The sequence below is a fragment of the Coloeus monedula genome (assembly GCF_965178545.1).
Source record: "Coloeus monedula genome assembly, chromosome: 5".
Lineage (NCBI taxonomy): Eukaryota > Metazoa > Chordata > Aves > Passeriformes > Corvidae > Coloeus > Coloeus monedula.
Window position 1 is genome coordinate 64,982,800 of NC_138785.1, and position 20,704 is coordinate 65,003,503.

Genomic DNA, 20,704 nt, shown 5'->3' on the forward strand with positions numbered 1-20,704 from the left:
GGCATTTTGACCTTCCAGCACACATGCCTAGGTCAGAGAGGGAGATTACATAGTAGGAGAAAAAGTTAAGGATTGAATATGAAAACAGACTGGATTGCAGTGATCAGGCACAGGACTCAGTCAGACGAGTGTACAGCCTGGCAACATACATGCATGCAGCCATTCCTTTTAATCCCCTCCTCTGATTTTCCTAATCTTAGGCCTCCCTGATCCACACTGGCTATTCTCTTTGCTCCTTCCCCTTAGCAGGTTTTGCATGGTCTGAAGTCACTTCTAATACCCAAAAATACTGAAGTTAACCACATTTTATGTTTCTAATCAGTGACAAATTTCAGCCTGACCCTCCTCAAGGCTGGGCCCAAGCTGTTGCTTTAATGGTCCATCAGGCACTGACCAACATGTTCTACTCCTGCTAATGTCTCCTTCATCAATTGCTAGTTAATTCCTGAGTGTCTGTGGGGTTAATTTATCACTTTCCTTCTTACTTATTTATTCTGTTGAATAGTCCTTACACTGCCTCCATTTGAGTCTGTTGAAGTTGATAAAAAGGCCCAAAGGCTGATTGAACTGGGCAGGGGGGTGGCGGTGTGGGGGTCTGGAAACTGATGCATGGACAAGCCACAAGTAATGTTAGGTAGATACAATCATCTTGAGAACAAGAAATTACATAATGTGTGCCACAATATTTTAATTCAGGGAAACAAATGAACATTCCCAAATGACACCAAATCAGTATTCCCAGTGGGATGGGACTTTGTCTCATTAGTATTTGAGACTAAGTATGAGGCACAGTATGGATGTGGAGTATCACAGTGCTAATAGCACTGGTGAAAGCAGGTGACAGTGGTTTGAAAAATGTTTTGGGGGATCCTGGTAAAGGAGGCTTACATTTGCTGGTGTTTTAAAATACATGGTCCCAATGTATTTGGGGCATCTACACTGGCACTGGTGGCTGAAGTGCAGTGGAGGGAAGGAGGCACTTACAAGGACATCATGCCTAGGCTGGAGGGTAGGAAACTGACAGAAAGTACAGGCAGAAAAACATGCCAACAAAAAAAAAAAAAAAAGAAGGGAAAAGCTGTCAGGACTATAGATAGTACAGGATTAGTTCTGCAGCAGAGCTCACCTCCACAAGCAACAGAAACAGGGGTGTATGCAACAGAATCTCACCCTACACTCTCAAGGGCTGCAGAAAACTGCAGTAAAGACATGAGCATTTCCAGGGGCTGAAGGTTGGCTTCTGTTTGCAGGTATAACCTCTGCTGCCTTTTGTTGTTGCAAAAAATCACTTTGTTTAGTTCTGGGCAGCTTCTTTTTTCCCTTTAACACAAAATGCACAGCCCAGGCACACAGCAAGCCTGGGGCTTGGACATATCCTCAGCCATACCTGAGCACATCAGTGTGGCAGATTGGTATTCAGAGCAGGCAGCTGCTGGGGAGCTGGGCAGAAGGTGAAGTATTCCTGCCCTTGGAGGCCACACTTCCAGTGCTGTGTTGGTACTTTTTTTTCCTCAAAAGTCCAGCCATACTGCTGTGTGATCAGGACAAAAATTAAGGCAGGTAGATAGTACTCTTGTCCTTGGAAGTTTTTTCTTTGACGTCTGAAATGCTTTGATACTGTTTACTCCCAGAACAGACTTTTCAGTCTCCAGATCTAGAAAGAAACCCTGGAGAAAAAAAGCCAACCTGCCTTGCAGAGCCTGGAGGCAGAGGACCTACTTGACTGCTGCGCTTCCCAATGCATCTCTTCCAAATAAGATGAGACATCAATTGCTTTTTGAGACATAGACGTCTTTCTTCTGCCCTGTGAGCCTCTTTAGTGGTTTCCCTATGGGGGGGTTAATTGATTACATTACCATATAGCACCATAACTCCCTACTGATCTCTGATACTGATCAGCAGGAGGCAGCATGCTCCGCCTGCAAGGACAGATCCTGTGCTCTCATGTGTAAGCAGGTATCTGTTCTCAAAGGAGCATGCACTGCCTGAAAAGATAGGATGCTTTAGTCTGTTTTGATCTAGGTTTCTGAGGAAAAATTCCCTTTTTTCTATGATATGGGATGTTTTTTGATGTGCAAGTAAGAAATGAGGAATTTGCATCTTACCTAAGGCAAGCTTTTCCACCATACCTGTTGCACAGAAATAAAAACAAACAATGCATATTTCTCTAAAATATACTGAAAAAGCCCCACCAAAACCAACCAAACAAGAAAATTAAAATATCAATTTACTATCAACTTAATATAGATTTACCGTCTGGTTTAAACCTTATAACACTGTCCTGGAGTCTTATCTACACATTTGTGAAGTTACTCTTTTTTAAGAATAGACAGAAAATACTGGAATCTCTCCAAGTTTGCTTGTGTAAACTCCATCTTATCTTAAGTAAAATGACCAGGAGGTGCATGCTGAGGGGGATCCTGGTGGCTATTCTGTGGGTTCCCATTCCCTCTGTGCCAGAGGGGATGCAGCTCAGAGTCTCTTCACTGTCATGTTATGTTTTAAACTTGCAGTTAAGTATGTGGTGAAATACCACAGTTCGGGAGGAAAGTTGCTTTCTGTTGTTTGCTTTTCTCTGTGTCTTCCCTCCGCTCTCTCCAGGCAGTTCTCTTGGCTTCAGGGAGACATGCTTTCATGAATGTCCCTTGTCCTTTAGAAAAACTGCTGAGTGCAGACCAAAGGGACCCGCGGCTGAGGAGCAGCAGGGCACAACCCTGTGGGAACCCCCATTGCTGAAACTGTTTATGAAATTGTAAACCAGGCTGCAAGAGGGAGACGGTCTGGAGGCAGAGGGGAGGGGGAGCTCATTCCTCCTCCCTCTCTGTCTCAAAGCCTTTTGCTTTCCAAGCTCAAATGCAGCTGAAATCTGACGCCTGGACTGCACACACTGTGAGACGTGGGCATGCCCTTGCAGTGCACTGATTTCCTCTGCAGCTTGGAGAGCCAGAGCCGCGCTGAGGCTCAGGAGAGGAGTCACTCCATCAGGCAGTGAGTGCCACATCACTGTGCTGCCTGTGCAAGGGGCTCCAGCATGGTCCTGACACTCCTGCTCCTCCTAGGTGGGCTGCTTAGGGCCGCCAAGCCAGCACCCCGCTGTGAAACCACCCAGGAGACCCTAGGTAAGGCTAATCACCCCAAAAGTCCTCCTTCTTCTCTTCTTCCTTCTCCTGGAGATAACTAAAGAGTTCCAGCTTCAAGGAGAGGGAGGCAGGAGCTGTCACTCTCCCCTAGAGATGAGGGGGATCAACTCTTTGGAAATCTGCGTACGGCTGGTGATGAAACTGGGGTTGTGCTTGGGAAGTATGGATGCGAAGGTGGGAGGTGTGTGGCTCTGCAACAGAAAAACAAGGCTGTGATGTAAGGGAGCATAATGATTCCCCATCACTGTCTTTAAGGCTGTCATAGAGGTGTCTTTCTGTCAATCTGTGGAGTTGACAGTTGTTAGGACCCCCGTCACTGTTATTGGGAATGTAGAAGGTTTGTCTCATCTCTGGCATTGCCTTCTAGGAATGTGGTAGTCAGATTGCAAGAAGGTGAACTTTTGACCTTCTGTATGTTTTTCTGCTTAAGAAAAAAAGCTTTTCCTTACTTTTAGCTTTAGGTCATTTATTTCAAGTCCAAAGTATGAGATTTATTAGGATCTGACAGCTGTAGGGTGTGTTTTAGCTTGCTATAAGCAATATGGAATTTGTATGAGTTGATTGGCTGGAAAAGCAGATCTACCCTTTAGAATAAAGGTTAGATAGGAACATGCTGCTAAATTAATTGAAAGTTTTGATTCAGTAGCCAGTTGACTGATAACATATATTAAAAGTTCCTTGTGAAAACACATGGGGTTTTTTTATCAAGTGTGCTTAATTAAAATTTCGTTTATGTGGGGACAGTGGAGACACAAATTCAGTGTAGTGACAAGGTCTATTCCAGGAAAACTATTTTCAGACAGTTTAAACTTAAAATGAGTCAGAAAAATATTTATTTTATGGGATTACAGGAAGAGATAAGTTAACCTGAAACTGACCTTAATGTTCCCCAAGGAAATTCAACTATATTTCAGTGCTTAAATATAAGCCATAGACTGTCACTGGCATTGAACTGCTACACAATACAGTCCGTGTGCCATGTACTGCATATAATTTGAGAGTGCTGTTCCCACGAACATCAAAGTGAGGTCTACCACAGCCCAAAGGGATTTTATTTTTGGATAAAGCTGCACAAAGAGAAGTGTTGTAGACTATTTACAGCCAATTACAGGAAGAGGCTGCGTGGTTTGCAGCGTGACCTTTCTCTGTGAGGTATGATTCTGCTCCAGTTCCAGCTGATCAAAGTCTTGCCATGGGACATTAATCCTAGCAACCACAAATGTATGGATCATTGAGGGGTGACTCTGAGAGTGTTTTGTGTGTGTTGGCAGCTGTGGTGTCTTTAGGGCAGGGCTTTCAGAAAGGCAGGTGCGTATGCTGCTAGAGGGATGGCTAGAGGCAGGGAAAGGGAGCTGTCAATGTCACCACATTGTGTGCCACGTAGGGGACACACTTCACACTGGAGGGCTGCTGGAGCAGGCGATAAAGTAGCAGCTTGGACATTGAGAGACCTGATGGGTTTCTCAAGGGCCTTTCTTTTCTAAAGGGGGGATAAGGTCATGTCAGGCCACATGAAAAGAGAGGTTCCTGCGGTGACGCACGTGTTCACAAATGGACCTTGCAGGGTTCTCCTCTCAGCGTTCAGGGCATAGGCTATATCTTCAGCTGTAGCAGTGGGGTTTTCTCCCCTGTTTTTGGTTCCCTTGCGTAGGTCTTGCTGTATCCCAGTGGTCAGACCTGTAGCGCCCTGCAAGAGGAGACCAGCCTGGAGCTGGTTTTACAGGAGAGAACAGCATGAACCAGTGCCACTGTCTGACTCCCAGCAAGACTGGAGCTGCTTTCTGCAGGCTTCCTGGTGGTATTTGTTCTGCAGTGACTCATTTTGCTTTTTTTTTTTAATAAGAAGCCAAAATAAAACATGGTTTACAATACCAAGATCCTTTGAAAATGCTTTGTGCTTTTCTGTTAAGAAAAATACAGAAATGATTACTGTCATCCAGCTCCACAGTATGACACAGGCGTCATACACTGTGTGGTGAGCTGTTTGGGCAGCAGCTGGGAGCCGTGGCACTGATGGAGGGCCCTTCTCCCTAGCTGTGTCCTGTATCCCTGGGGGGGCAGTAAGCTGCTGTCTCTCTCAGTGATGTTACATGGTCCCGTGTGAGTGAGGCAGCACTTTCAGACCCTGATGAGTTTAACTGGCCTCTTAGCCTATAGCTTGGGTGAGAAAAAATACCGTTTAGCATGTTTCCTCTGAGAGATGGCCAAACTTTTCAGAGGGAGCTAATAAACCAGGTTCCTGTTTATTCAAGTGGTGCATCTCTACTGCTGACTGATGTAGTCCAGTGGTAATTAGTTAAATGAAGTGCTTTATAATGATTGACAACCCATAGAACTAAAAACCCAGAGAAGCAGATCGAAGTCATATGTCTTCAAATAAGTGACTTTCCTTGCAGCTGGGGACAACTCTACAACTGTGATGCCACCAGGGCTAGGCTAAGGATGAATCATAGAATGGTTTGGGTTGGAAAGGGCCTTAAAGATCATTTCATTCCAACCCACCTTCCACTAGATGAGGTTGCTCCAAGCCTTATCCAGCCTGGCCTTGAACACTTCCAGGAATGGGGCATAACAGCGATAAAACCTTTATCAACAGTGATACTAACAGCAGTTAAGCCTTTCCTTTCCCGATCACTGGCATTCAGGGAGCTCTTTTTTGGGGAATTCCGGGTAGGGCTACACCAGCGCTCCAGTGGGGTTGCGAACCCCCGGGGCTTACCGGGTGCGCGGGGAGGGGACGCCGCAGGTCCGCCCTGGCCGCGGGCGGCTCCGGGCTGCGGCCGCCGCCGCCACCGTGCGGGGCCGCGCCGCCGTCTGTGGTGCCACCGTGTGGCTCCTCGGCTCGCACGCACGGCTGCGGGGAGGCACCGAGCCGACCGGCCTCGCGCTCAGCAGGGATGCCCGAGCCTTTTGCCGCTCTCCCGAGCCCTGCCCGAGCATTTGAAGGATGGTCCGGGCACGTGGCACAGCCTGACAGATGACAGAACCGCGGAATTGTTACGGTTGGAAAAGACCGCTATGATCTTTGAGTTCAACCGTGAACCCGGCACCACTGTGTTCAGCGCCAAGCCAGGTCCTTAGGCAGCACATCTACACGTCTTTTAAATCCTTCCAGGGATGGTGACTCAACCAGATCCCTGGGCAGACTGTTCCAATGCTTGACAACCTTTTTGTGAAGAAATCTTTCCTAGTATCCAACTTAAACCTCTCCTAGACCAACCTGAGGCCATTTCTTCTCCTCCTTTTACTTGTTATCTGGGAGAAGAGACTGATCCCCACCTCACTGTAACCCCCCTTCAGGTAAGGATAGAAAAAGAGAAGGTCCCCTGGAGCCTCCCATTCTCCAGGCAGGAGACCAGAGGCGTGGAGCTGTTTAACCTGAAGCTGTGGAGGTAGGAGAGCAGCCAGAGTGCTGGTTGGCACACCTGTCACTTGTGGGTCTCCTCCTCTTCCAAGCACCTTGTTTTCATCATTTTGGCTCTCTCTTGAGACAGGCATTGCCCCATCCTGAAGATCTCTGGCCTTAGTCACTGGAGATGAGAGGGAGTGGGGAGGTACAAGGAAGAGAGATGAAGAGTGAAAAACCACCAGGGTAGGAGGCAGGGGACAGTTACAGTATTTCTTCTGGAGCCAAGAACAGATTCTGTGACACTGACTCCTCTCTGAGCTACGGCTTTAAGTAAGACTGATTGTCTTTTGGAAAGTCAGATTGACAGAAAATTGTGTTCACATGTAGATGTTATACCTTTTCCCTCTCCTTCTCTGCAGCTCCAAACTCCAAAATGTTCCATGGTTTTTGCTAAGTGAAGGGGGAAAAAAGGGAAAAGCTATTTCCTTCCATGACCTTCACAATGGCTCTGGCTTCATGGGACCTGGGCAAATTTGTTCACCTGCTGTGGATGTTTCTCATGCTGGCTTCCTGGTGAAACCTGTGCATACACAGAGGCAAAGCCTCTCCAGCTGCTGCTGCTCCTGTGCTCCTGTGATTGCAATGAGCGACCTGGCAGTGGGCTGGGGTCTGCTCCCTGTCCCAGTGGGGTGGTCCCTCATCTTGCTGTGGCTAGCACAGGCAGGTGCTGACATGGAGCATGACCACAGGACTGTGCTGCCACGTGTGGGAAAGCCCAAGTTGCAGGAATCTCACTGGCTAGACCCGAGATGGATGTGTCCAAGTTGTGTCAAAACAAAAAAATGCAGGATTAGGATCTACATCATGCTCACTCACAAGATGAGAAATTCCTGCTCTTTGTGAAGCCAGTTGTCATCACTGAAACATGTGAGCTCTGCTGAATTCCTGCCAGGGGCTCTAGGATTTCTACATATTATTATTTTAGCAACGCTGACCTTCAGCCCCATTTAAAATGGGAAATGGGATCAGAAACAGACACTTATATGGGCAAAGTAAATTTATATTGAAAATAAAATACACAGGTATCTCCTTATACTGCTGAAATGATTTATGCATGATTTTAATCAGAAGGCAAAGTTTTCTTTAGAATACTTGTACAGACATCTTTAAAGTGTGGGGGTGTGAATACGTAGAAGTCAAAACTTGAACAAAACCCCACTGCTCTTAGTCACAGCTAGGCTTTTAGCAAGACTTAGTAACACTAATGGTTGATCCCCTGTAACATTTCTAGACATTACCTCTCCCTTCACACAGTCAGAGTGTTTGAGGATGCTGGCTGGCTGATAGCTCCCATGGTCCCCTTTGGGTTGCTGATGCCATGTGAGAGCCATCCCGTTCTCAAGCCTGGACCAAATGCTGGATAAATGTCATGTGTTATTGCTTGATGCAGGGAGGTACCATGCAGAAGTCACTTATCACGTTGTGAGCATAGTGTATGAGGCTGGTGGGACATGTCCTGGTCTCTTTGCTGGGCTTTTATGAACCACGGCTTTTATGACTGGAGAATTCCTCTTTGGACAGAATCACCCTTCCTGGATGCAGCTGTCACAGATCAGTGGAGTTAAGGGACTTAGGGTTACTGTGTCCACTTGAGAAATAAAACTGAAGTTTCAATCCCTTAATTTATCCTGTTGTCACTCCATTGATATAATTGGCACCTAATTTTTAGGGTTATAATAGGATAAACTTATCTAGGAGACAATATGAGATTAAGGCACAGATTTAAGTCAAGGTTATTAAATTAAGTGTCAGTCTTTTGTAACATAAAAATACCACATTTGTTTGTAACTCAACTACTTACAGAAGAATCAGACATGATGTTAGTTATAACAGTTCTCATGTATCTAAACTAAAGAAAAGACAGAGTTGTTCTAGGGGGATGGATATACTGTTTAAAGAGGATGGGATGATGTTTTGGCAAATGTTTTGGAAAGACTGGGGCAGAAAAGACCCCTCGATTATTCAGACATGATCCTCCATCCCATAACATTCAAGACAGTTGGGCTTACTTAAAAGAAAGCTTCTGACTGTGGTAGGTTTTTGGCCAAAGCACTTGGAGAGTACCACATCCTTAGACAGTGGGAACTGAGCGATAAAGAATGTATGGTCACAAAGTAAAGCTATGGAGGCATTGCAGATTCAGATTACCTGGTTAATAAGTGTTTTCATCCTTCTCCAGGCAACCTGGCAAAAAAATTGATCCTTTAGATGATCGTTGTAGGGATTTCCTGACCTATTCTGCCTTCTCACCCCAGCTGTTTTTTAGCACCATTATGCCCCAGATATGAGCTGATTTCTTCCTCCTTCACTAACCAGACACTGAGAGATGATCTCCACATGTCTCCAGATCATCCTGGTGCACAGGAAATGCTTGTTCAGCTACAGCCCAGTCACACATGCAGCTCACTAAGCCTTCAGTCAATTGGCAACTGCTGGCCCACTTTGTTACCATCATCTTTGATGCACTTTTTTTCCCAGTGGGTAATTTTTCCCTTGCAACTTGGAAAAGATCTCAGCTGAGGCCAGAAAAAGGCATTTAGTAGGTTTTGTTTAGGGAATTATGTTTATGTTCATGATTTTCAGCTCCTGAAGGACTCCTTGGAGTAGCACCTACCAGCCAGAGACACAGCTGGGGTGACACCCGTCTCTAGAGGCACCAAAACAGTGGTGGGGGACAGACAGACAGATAGGGATACTCTTCATCAGTTCTTTTAGGCACCTACAACTGCAGACATGTTTAAGTTGCATCTGAACAACTAGAAACAAGGGAAGATTACTGGTGCCCACTAAGCCTGTCTTTGTGCCCTTGCTGTGTGACAGGTCTTGGTGTGCATCTGCTCAGATTTTGACCTGTGGTCCACAGGCTGTGAGCTTACATCATCCATGGAAAAGTTTCAACACCTTCTCCCTGGCCCCAGAGAAGTCCTGAGAGAGAAACAGTCCAGAAAAACAGCCTCAAAAGAGCTGACTGCAGTGGCAATGCTGAGGGAACACCTTCAATAATTCAATAAAAATGTGTGTGTAACCCAATGCCGGGCAGCAGGTGGGTTAGAAAGAAGGGTGATTGGCAATGAACATTGGCTTGCATCTTCCTGCTGTGATCTTGCTCTGCAAAGTGAAGGCAGATGAGGCATTAATCTCTTTCAGGTGCTTTCAGGCCTCTTCAAGTGAAGGAGCAGGGTTAAAGGAGGGCTGCACAGTGCTCCTGGGCACTGCTTCTGCCTGTTGCAAACACATCCCTCCCCCAGGCAGTTACTGCAATTGCTGGAGGGTTAATAACAAATATTCAGTCCTCTACTCACAAAAGCTTTGATGTACCCAGAAAATGGAGTTAACCACATAGCTGCTTTTTGCAAGCACTCCTCTCTCCTCCAGTTTTTCTGGAATTTTTCTCGGTGGCTGGGAATCTTCTCCACTTTTGCCCCTGCATGCACGCCTTAGGTGTGTAGCTGCTGTCTCTTCTGGGCTTTCTGCTCAATCATTCTCCCCCTGTTTGAGCTACTCAGCTCTCTCATTATTCTGTCACTAGTCACTCTTCCATCTCCACTCCTCCCACACCCTCGTCCTGATGATTCTGATCCATTTTAGAGTTATATAATGGATCTTGTCCTGCCCTTGTCCTTGTGCTGTAGTTAGGAGCTGGCTCTGAAAGCAGGCTGTGCTTTGCCATTTGAAGGTGCTGCTCCAGTCTTTTACAAAATGGTACAGCTCAGCAGTGTTGGTATCTTGCTACTAAGTTTTGTCTCTTTAGTGACAAAGGCAGAATGCCACTGAAAGATTAACTTGATGAACCATGTAGAACAGCCAGAAGAGTAATAGTAATGTGATAAGGAACTGAAATGCTTTGCTTGGAAAAATGGAGGTTTTGACTATAAACAGACTAAAATGAATAAATATGTTCTTCTAGTTTAAAAAAGTATTTTAAGAAGCCCAGAGAACTGGGAGGGAGTCTGCTGGTCAGGACAGATCAAAATAGATGAGATAATTTTATTATAAAGCCCAGCACACCCCTTACCAATCTGCTTCACTGAATGATTTAGATATTTTAGATTTAAGACTGGCCCTTGGGCTTATTCCAGATCATCAATTGCACGAATCTCCTGTTGGCTTTGCTCTTGAAAAGGCAACTGGCAAGTCCATGGTACTGGAAGTTGCTGTTGAGCTCTGTTGTCTTGGTTAGGGTTAATCACAGCAGCTTGCTTCCTTTGGTGCTGAATCATCAAGGGGAAAAAATGTAAGCTTGGCAGTAAAATATGTATGTGCTGCATTGTAGATTTTCAAGCTTGCCTTTGCAAATTAAAACCAGAAGTGTATTTTATAGAGAGAGCTCAGAAAGCTTGAAATGGCTTTTCTCCTCTTCAATAAGTTATTTTACCCATAATCTTAAATAGAAGCTGTGCTACTGAAAGGACTTTTGTAGCTCTGTTGGAATAGCTGGAATACAAAAATAAACATAAAAAACTGAAAAGGCTGTTCTGGGTCAGGAAGAAAAAAGGCCTCTCTGTACCAGCCTGTCAGTGGATGGGACTTTGAGAGGTGGTGACACTGCCTTCTTTTGAGCCCAGAGAAGATTTTGCACAAAAAAATTGAAAAATTTTAGATTCTTCCAAGCACAGAAGAAGCAGTGACTGAAGCCTGCCAAGTGAATTGGGAGACCTGAGAAACTCTGTGTAGCATCGCCTGTCATTTCTCTTATGAAAATGAGGAAGGGAGTGGCTGAACTCTTCTGGCATTGCCAGAGCTTAGAGAAAATGAGCTGTTACAGGTGGGGATGGGGATTTTCTGATGATTTCTGTGTGCAGAGACCCAGGCCAGTAGGTGCAAGGTTGCAGGAACAGAGCATAAAGCTGCAGCCTGGGAGCTGGTCTTGGAGAGTTTCCTGATGCTGGCTTTCTAGGCAGGCAGGCTCTGGCCCAGCTACATGTATCCACACTTATTTATATAAGCACAAATACTGCAGAATTATCCTTGGCCCCTGCAGAGCTGCACCCTCCAAAAAATATGTAAGCACTGGCGTTAGGAAATGTTGGGAAAGTCAAAACACCACATCAGCACACATACACATTTAAGGCTGGCTATAAAGCAAGGTTTGGCATAAACCAGACCTTTTCTCTCTTGCTTTCATGTATATTGACTCCCAGGAACCTGACATCTCAAGCTGCTTCACTCCTGGGTGTTTACAAGACATAGCTGTGGCTGATATATGGGTCACAGGACAGCTGGCATGATGGGGAGAGGTGGCCTCTTACAGCAGAAAAAGTTGCATAGGTATCTTTAGTAAGGAGAGACCGAGAGAAAATGCCATGGTATGCTGCAAAAGTGTGAGGCTTAGATCAAATTTTAGCTTAGATCTAGATTTAGGTTTAGGTCCAGGTTCAGGGCCCTGGATCAAGGAGCCGCTTTTGCTCATCAGTAAGGGAGTCTTGGTAGCTTTGAGTTTGTAAGGGGCATCCTGGGTGAGAAGTAGTGGAAAAGCTTTCTCTACTATGCAGGGGTGTTGCAGAATCACCCGTGCTTATCACATACTGAGATCAGTTGCCATGAAAAAGACTTACATGGATTTGGTTCCTCATCTAAAAAATAGATTTGTCCTCTTCAGTCAGCATCCTTGTTAATGAGTAACAGCCATATTGCTTAATAGATTTCCTCTCCCTATATAGATATGGTAAAATATCGAAGTGTAGACAGCAGATAGCACAGTCTGAAACCAGAGCTGTCTTTCCCTCTCCTGTGCTAACATCTCCTCCTACTCATGAAAGGAGTCAGTCCTCAGGTGAACCCAGGGACAGCACATGACTTAGCAGAATTTCACATCTCTTCTATCAGCTGTCCATTGCCTCCCAATGCCTCTCCTTCTGGCCAGCTGGGCAGAAAGAGGCATCTGCTGAACGCAGCAAGTCTGCTGCTGCTCGGAGAGCTGGAGCAGGGAGAGGCAGCACCACGTCTAGACCCCGCCTGCTGCATTTTCCCTTTGGTTTCCTCTGCTTGTTCCAGCATATTGCCAGAACACCTTTTTGTTCCAGCTGAATAAGCAGAATTCTGAGATGGCCTGTGCCACATCTCGCTGACTGATGGCTATAGCAGTCCTGCACAGCAAAAGCAGTCGGGGAGACTGTGTGTGCCTCAGTTTTGTTATTTGATCATTGGATGTTGGAGATATAAACAAAAAGGACAATTGTAGCTTGGTCCTGGAGCCAGCAGAGGGGAAAACACCTCTTACCTTTGAGGAAATGTGAGCAGTTGTAGAAAGACCATTCATACTCCCCAAACGCCCCATTAACAACTCTGCCCAGCACACACAACCCTCTAGTCTAAAATAATAGCTACAATACATTCATTTTTTTTGCTCAGAAGAGGGAAAAAAAGGTGTCAAACATTTCTAATCCACCCCTCACAGTAACAAAGGGGATTCATTGCTACTGACCCTGGTGATAGAGATAGTGTCACTCTCCTCTTTGAGACGTGGATAAACTCAATCCAGTTCTCTTCACACTACCTTTTCCCCTCTGTAAGAAACACTTGGCTGACTCCAGACTTGTGTCCAAGGTCTCTCAAATGTGGGTGTGACAGTGTTAGTATATAAGACTATCCAGATTCAGGAGGTAGTGACATCCAATTTTATCAGCAGGATTAATTGCCGGAGCTGTTACTAACAAGAGATCATTTCTTTCTCTCTCCCAGCTAGCACTGTACAAAATGCTACTCCTTGATTATCCCCAGATGTAACTCTACATGCAGTATCTGGCTGAGATGAAGCTTTTTTAGAAATGCCTTGACCTTAATAACTAACTCACAGAGGGGATTGTGCCTAGCTAGGGGAAACATTGAAATCCTATAATGGAAGGCACTGTTGATGAACCAGGTATTATTTAATGCAATTAGCATAATTTACTGAGCCAGGAAAAGAAGTTTGTGTGGATATAATTTTTTCTAGCTTGCTGCTAAACAGAACTTGTTGGTGTTGGGAATGGGCTGTTTCTGCTAGTTCTGATGCCTCATTTATTTTATGAGGTAATGTGGCTCAATTGCAATCCATAATATAGAACCAGACTAATTTCCAGTTAAATGTCCCCCTCCAAGATAAAATCCCAGGGTTAATTTGGTTCTCATTACAATGACTTTATTTTGGCTAAAGAATGATCCACTCACTAGCAACACATATGCAGATGATTACATTTAAACAAATATGCCAGGAGCAGAACTTTAAACTCTCTTTAGAAGGAAAGAAAGAAAGCATAATGAATTTGGTCTTGTGAGGACAAATGCTCAATTTACTGAGCAAGAAGCTAAATGCCTGTCCCCCCAGTGAGAGCAAGAAGAAATAGCAAGAGAAGATATCCCCAATAAATGACAAGGAAAGTGAACCTGGTGGTGTTCAGACTTGCACAGAGTGATTTAGCTCCTATGAGGCATTGGTGAAACCAACTCCAATACCTTGGTAGAAATATATTTCTTTAGTTGCCAGTATTGGAGAAGGACAATATAAATTCATTGGCTACAGGAGCAAAGGAAGCATTTCCTGGGTCATCAAACCATGTTCCTTCAAAACCAAGAGAGCATCATTTATTTGACCTAGTAAACAGAAAGCAGAGGAGATCCAATTGCTCTTGCAAACACAGTGTGAGGGAATGCACCAGGGAATGCAGAGAGGTACTTAAGCTAAAGGACAATGTTGGCACAACAACAGTGGATATAAACTGGCCACAAATACTTTTAAACAGGAAATTAAAAGGCAATTTCTAGCCATTAGAGGAGTGATCTTTTGGAAAAGCTTTCCTATGAGAGTAGTTGGGGAGGAAAATAACTAGTTTTAAGATTATTATTAAAAGTGTGATAAAATGCAATTGCTAGAGATACAATGAAGTAGGATGAGGAAGAAATAAAGTCCTCTCATATCTCCCAAAGGCTGAATTGCTTTAAAGGAAAGGTATCCACAACATTGTGTAAGACAAATAGATCTTTTAGGGGAGATTGATCAGACACTTTGATCTGTACAGAAGGACTCATATGGACATTTAGACTAAATCAGATTAAAAAAGACCTAGGTTTTGATTAGTGAAATTTCCTAGGTGCCTAACTGTGTGTGAATGAGGATGAATGGGATTTCTCAACTCAGCCTATTCTGTGATTCTGTAATATGTGCCTGCTGGGAATATGTGCTTGTTCCTGGTATGTCTGGACCTCAGGACACAGAGCTGCAGTGGCCTCTGTGGGGATATCAGATCAGACAATACCTAACACAAGGGAGGAACCATGTATACCCACCCTGTAATGATTTTTCTTTTCCTCTTTATTTACAGGTCAATGCCAAACTGTACAGAAAGGTATGAAGTGTCTTTCCTCGCTGTTTGTGGAGAGCCTCAAAACTACAAGTATTTCTTCATGATTTCCTGACAAGTATTCTCATGTTGGTGCTATAGTGGGTTCTCTTCCAAGAGAAATGTGCTCTTTCACACAGTGTAGTATTTTGCTACTGTGACAACAGTATTTGTTACCAGAGTCATTACCAAGAAAAGGATGCTCAAATGTAGACACATTACTATAACAGCCAGTAATTTTATGAAGAGATGTCTTTCTATTACTCTTTTTCACCTGTAAGTGGGTTGAAGGTATTACCAACATTTTCCTAAGATCTCTGAACCTGATTTCCTTAAATTTATTGGGTTTATGAGAACATACATGTAATCATATTTATGGGTCTGCTTGCCTGTGAGTGAAGCACCAGAATGACTTTTCATCTCTTTGGGCAATTTCAATTAAACTTCACAGAGGGTCTGTAGTTTCAGAGATATTAAACTCTACAAATTTTGTGGGGCCAAGCAGAGAAAAGAGATAACTTAGTGATATGTTCCCCACTAAAGAAAAATCCTCACACCTACTCAGGGAATCCATATGAAAAGGCAAGGACAGGGGAGAGAGTGATATCACAAATACACTTTTATTCAGGAATCTGAGTTTTTCTCACCAGCAAATTCCCACCTTTCTCTTAGAAATTCTCTGGTCAAATTCCTAAACTCAAATTATATCTCCAGAACGAAGTGTGCTTCTCATCATCTTTCTATAAGTGGTTTTAAATATGCAATTCAGTTTGCAAACTGTTTCCAGCCTACCTGAGAACTAAAAAAATAAGTTCATTGGACATGGTATTTGTTATGTTGTCTTTGAATTATTCAGAATGTCAGTGAAGAAAGTTATTTTTTTCTATGTTCATCTCCTTTTCATAGCAAAATGCATGGATATTGCCCTGAGTTCTTGTACTGATGTTGCCTATACTCAAATGGTGTATCCTAACTTTCTGGATCAGAAGTCTCGAGAAGTGATTGAGTACAGCTCTGAGTACCTGCTCATCAGTGTGCTGCACAACTTGCTCCAGGGGGAATGCAACCCCGACCTGAGGCTCCTGGGCTGCTCAGTGCTGGCCCCACAGTGTGAAAAGGACAAAGTCATAAAGCCCTGCAGGCACGTCTGTGAAAACCTCAAAAAAAATTGCCTCCCTGCCTTTGATGCAATAGACATGGCCTGGCCCTACTTCTTAGACTGTGACCGCTTCTTTGCTGGGGAGGAAGAGGGGTGCTTTGACCCGCTGGCAAAGCTGCGAGGTGAGCAAGGAAACTCTGCTGGCACAGCTTGTCTGCGTGGGGAGGGTCTCATCTCACTCAGCTTGACATGTCTATGGCACAAAACCTCTTCGCTTGTCATCTCAGCCTGTTGTCTTTGTAGAGACCTGTAACGTGTCATTAATTCTGTTCCACCTATTTTAAACAATTAAACTGTGCTCAAGAACTAGCTATTTCTCTCTCTCATTTAAAAAGAGCATCAAGACAGGCAGCTCAGGGCAAGATGTTTGGATGCATTTAGATAAGCCCTGTCCTGTGTGATAGCTGTCTATATATTTGAAATCTTTTATTTAAAAACTGAAACTTTAGTGAACTCATAAATCTGTGACTGCCTGTCAAATTTAACAGCTGATTAAAATATTCTCATTAATGATTGTCACAGATTTTTGTTTGGATGAAGAAGATCCAGATAGCTGAAGACAGATAAACTCATTAAAAAAACCCAAAACACAAAATTCAAAGGGAAAAATCTGTACAATTTGTTACTAAAATGAGCTAGTATGTCAAAGGCCAAATTATAGCTGGAAATTGCACAAATATTTGTTAGTGTGCATATGCATTAGTAGGATTTTGTAAATAAAACATGCCACAATAAACAGTGTAGGATGTACTACATACATTTAAGGTTTTGATTACAGCTTTATTTTCTATAATTCTTCTACTTATAAAGATATTTTGCAAAAAAGTGCAGGCTTTCATACAATCCTCTGAGCACTATGGTTTTAAACACTGTGTTATGATTTTTCATTGCAGGAGAAGTAGATGCTGAGGAAGATTTGCCTTCAGACTTGCCAGCAACTTTTATTCAGTTCAAACACCATTCATATTCCCAAATGGTGAGCACGCTGAAGAAGACTGCTTCTAAGTGCTCCCACATTGCAACAACTTACAGCATAGGGCGCAGTTTTGAAGGGAAGGATCTTTTTGTGATTGAGTTTTCAACCAAGCCTGGACACCACGAACTGCGTGAGTTATATCAGTGCTGATCAGGTTGCTTGAGGAGAGACCAGATTATCCAAGTGAAAACAGGCCCTTCTACTGGGACATCTTTTAAACTGTAAAAAGCATTGATTCAACAACATTTCTCCTCCCTTGTGTTCCTGAAATACAGTGATAGTTGATGATTCCTTGCAGCAGTTACAACCCAGTAGCAATTTCTTACTGTTATGAGCTCTGTCATGACCACGCTTGGTAATCCTGTTCCTTGTAGGACTATGTATTTGGTTGCAGTGATGTGGCTGTTATTTATTTGTGCCCAAGGTACAAATCTGGGATACTTTTCTGTTACTGACTTGCCCTCTCTATCATCTACCACTTCCTCACTGTCCTTCACATCCTAAAATACAGATGTCTTCTGAGAAGGCCTCACATACAGAAGGAGATTGTCGCTAAAAAGGGATGATCCAGCACAGAAAACAATCCTCCTGTGCAGAGAATGAGCAGAGGTTCATGTCAGTGCTGTATCTGTCAGTGTAACAGGTGGATAATACCAGGAATTATGTTATCAAAGCACCTGAATAGATGCTATTATACTATATATAGGTGCTAATATATACATCAGGATGTGAGTCCTCACAAATTTTCTTCAGAGGGGAATGGTGCAAATCTCTCTTTTGTAGTTTCATCACTAAGACAGCAATGGCCTGATTTTTAAGTGGTTTGAATTCTTCAAAAAGCAGATAATTTTCTAGGGCAGTATTAGGTATTATTTTGCAGTTACCAGCTTCCAGCTCAAAAAATTGTACCTGACTAGATATGGTGGATTGCTGTGGCCACTGCTGAGAGCCTCAGGTTGTTTCTCATCAGAAGAGCCCCAGCATCAGCACAGCCTCAGCAGTGTGGCAGAACTGAATGACATCTGACTTAATACTTTATTGAGATTATGATCTCAGATCATGCAGCTGTGTCCTCTGTGTGCTGTGCTGCAGGGGAGTCAGGACAGCAAAGACTGGTAGCTTTGTTTACTTTCAGCTGTGCTGCCTTGCATGGTCTAGAGGTATTTTGAGGTGCCTTTAAACTTAATCAGGTCCCAGCAGATGTCATTAACAGAGCAAAGATCTATATTACATTTTCCTGGCCTATCATCCTTCCTCTCTCTTTCAAAGAAAATAAGTTGCAGGTGTCTTTTTAAGCTTGTACTCCTTTTGCCAGGAAAACACAAAGCCTATGAATCAGGCTTTTAAATGAAAACTCTGATATGACATGATAAAAGATGCTAGTTTAACACATTTCCTAGCATTTTTCTCTAAATCTGTTGCTTCATGCTGCTCAGGACAACATAAAAGGAGGTGGAAATAGCTCCAGATTTGGAGATTTTGCCAGCCTGAGCAAGTGGCACAATAGATCTGTGCCAGGCCCCCTCCAGTATCCAGTGCTCGAGGCTGGCCAGGATCAAAGGCAAAGATGAAGGAATAAACAGGAAAGGGTGTTTCCAAAGTGCACCTATTTTCTACTTTCCATTAGTCTCTAAGGAAGGATGGAAACTGAGTGAATAACTGCAGGGAACTGTGAAGTTATGTGTTTCTAATAGACTTATTCCAGGGCTATTTAGCCTGAAAGCCCCTTTTTATGCATAACCCAACTTCTTCTCCAAATAAAGGGGTAGTATATTACACATCTGCAGGACGTTTCTAGGGTCCATGAAAAAAATAAGGCATTGAAGCCACCCAAGGTAGGTCAGTGTGCCAGGGCTGTAATTTGTTCCTTCCGAGCCATGGCTTGATGTTTTTGTTTTCATCATCCTTTGCTCACAAGTAATGATGACTCTAGCAAAAGCTCAGACCAATGATTGCCTCTTATGGTTTGGAATCCTGACAGTTTGGACTTAACTTTATTTCACACTATTTAAACTGTTGCTGAACTGATGTTTAGCAGAGGGAAGTTCACCTGGAACTGCTGTGCTATTTGCAGGAACGTGTGGAGGAAATTAGTGTAAATAAAACTTTGACTCATCAGTGAGAAACTTGGGTTAGCCTGATTTTGGAAGCCGCTCAGGTATAATCAAATTAAAGCATCTCATTGCTTCATGTTCCACAGTCAAGCCAGAATTTAAGTACATTGGCAACATGCACGGAAATGAGGTTGTGGGGAAGGAACTACTGATATACCTCGCACAGTATCTCTGTTCAGAGTATCTTCTTGGGAACCCTCGCATCCAGACCTTGATAAATAACACCAGAATTCATCTCCTGCCTTCACTCAATCCTGATGGGTATGAACTGGCTGCAGAAGAGGTAAAAATTTTATTATAGGGAGAAGTTCAGGCCTTCATGTTTCTACAATTCCCCATGGGTAAGAGCAAACTGGGAGGGGAGTGTCATGTAAAAGAGGGAACATTAATAATTGACTGCCAGAATCCCAGGTGTGGCTGGTGGTGCACTGCTTTCCAAAGATGATGTGAACAGAACTAAGAGGAAATCAGAGCCACATTTGTCATTTTTGCTGCCTGCATGTGATGATGTGGGAATGACTGTGTTACTTTTTCACACACTTACCACTCTGCTATCTGTTCTAGAACAAAATGCCTACTGACTCACTCTAATGGCTTACACTGTCTTATAAAGAAATGCAGTTTAATACCATGTGATAGATGTTCCTCCTCTTTTAAAACTGTAGGTATAATGAAATGTGAATATTTTCTGTACTGTCAAAGTTTCATAATGGATGGCAGTTTTCAGAGATCAGCCCATGTCTGAGGGAGACCTGTGAAAACAGAGGTTCTATTACTTGTTACCTGACATTCTACTTTTCCCCTCACTGTTTTCTTTACCACCACAAGCATGAAACTAGACCTTTCTTCCTCTGTGTTTCTCATGTGGTGATCTCTGTCCGTTGTATGAGTCTGGGGTTATTGCACTTTGCCTCACGCTGTCTTGGGGCATCAGCTGTATTTTCTTTTTCTCCTCCTCTAACCCACTCTGCATGCTGCTCTGAGCAACAGGCTCCTGTGTTCCTCTTATGAGTCACATCACTGGTGAGTGAAACACTTCCTGAATGCTAGTTAGTGCATTAATATTCCTGGAGACAAAATGTGATTAATTAATAAGTGTGGGTTTTTAACAGTACAGACATTTTCAGTTTACTTCTTTTAAAACTTCCCTTTGATTAATCAATTTCCACAAAGTGCTATTTTGAGACAGGGACCTATTCTGAAGTTGGCTTCTGTGTTACAAAATAGGGGGCTGGTTACAATGGATGGGTCATCGGACGACAGACAGCTCAGAATTTGGATCTGAACAGAAATTTCCCAGATTTGACATCTGAGGCTTACAGAAGAGCTGGGATTCGTGGGGCCCGTCTGGACCACATCCCCATTCCACAGTCCTACTGGTGGGGTAAGGTATGAATTACACAATTTATAAATCATATATACTACAGAGCAGCTCGGGAACAAAGAGACTGAGATTGCTTGTTCTGAAGTTATTTGCTTGTAATCAGATTTTATAAGTAAGACTGAAGTGGACAAGCTCAGAATTGGCATGAAAATATGGTGTAGGTCTGGCCAAAGAGACAGGTGTCACAAATCATTTGGAAAATTT

The 20,704-nt window shown here is 43.6% G+C and overlaps 1 protein-coding gene across 1 annotated transcript in view; it reads left to right on the plus strand.

The window, feature by feature from the left end:
* Positions 1–3,031: 3,031 nt before the first annotated feature.
* CPZ (carboxypeptidase Z) overlaps positions 3,032–20,704 on the plus strand; it is a gene marked incomplete at both ends in the record, with an annotated part of 33,920 nt that continues 16,247 nt past the window's right edge. The window contains 6 exons of the mRNA XM_082281783.1: positions 3,032–3,119; positions 14,850–14,873; positions 15,774–16,148; positions 16,920–17,132; positions 19,203–19,399; positions 20,344–20,505. Of these exons, the coding sequence (XP_082137909.1) occupies positions 3,032–3,119; positions 14,850–14,873; positions 15,774–16,148; positions 16,920–17,132; positions 19,203–19,399; positions 20,344–20,505 (1,059 nt within the window). The remainder of the gene's footprint in view (positions 3,120–14,849; positions 14,874–15,773; positions 16,149–16,919; positions 17,133–19,202; positions 19,400–20,343; positions 20,506–20,704) is intronic.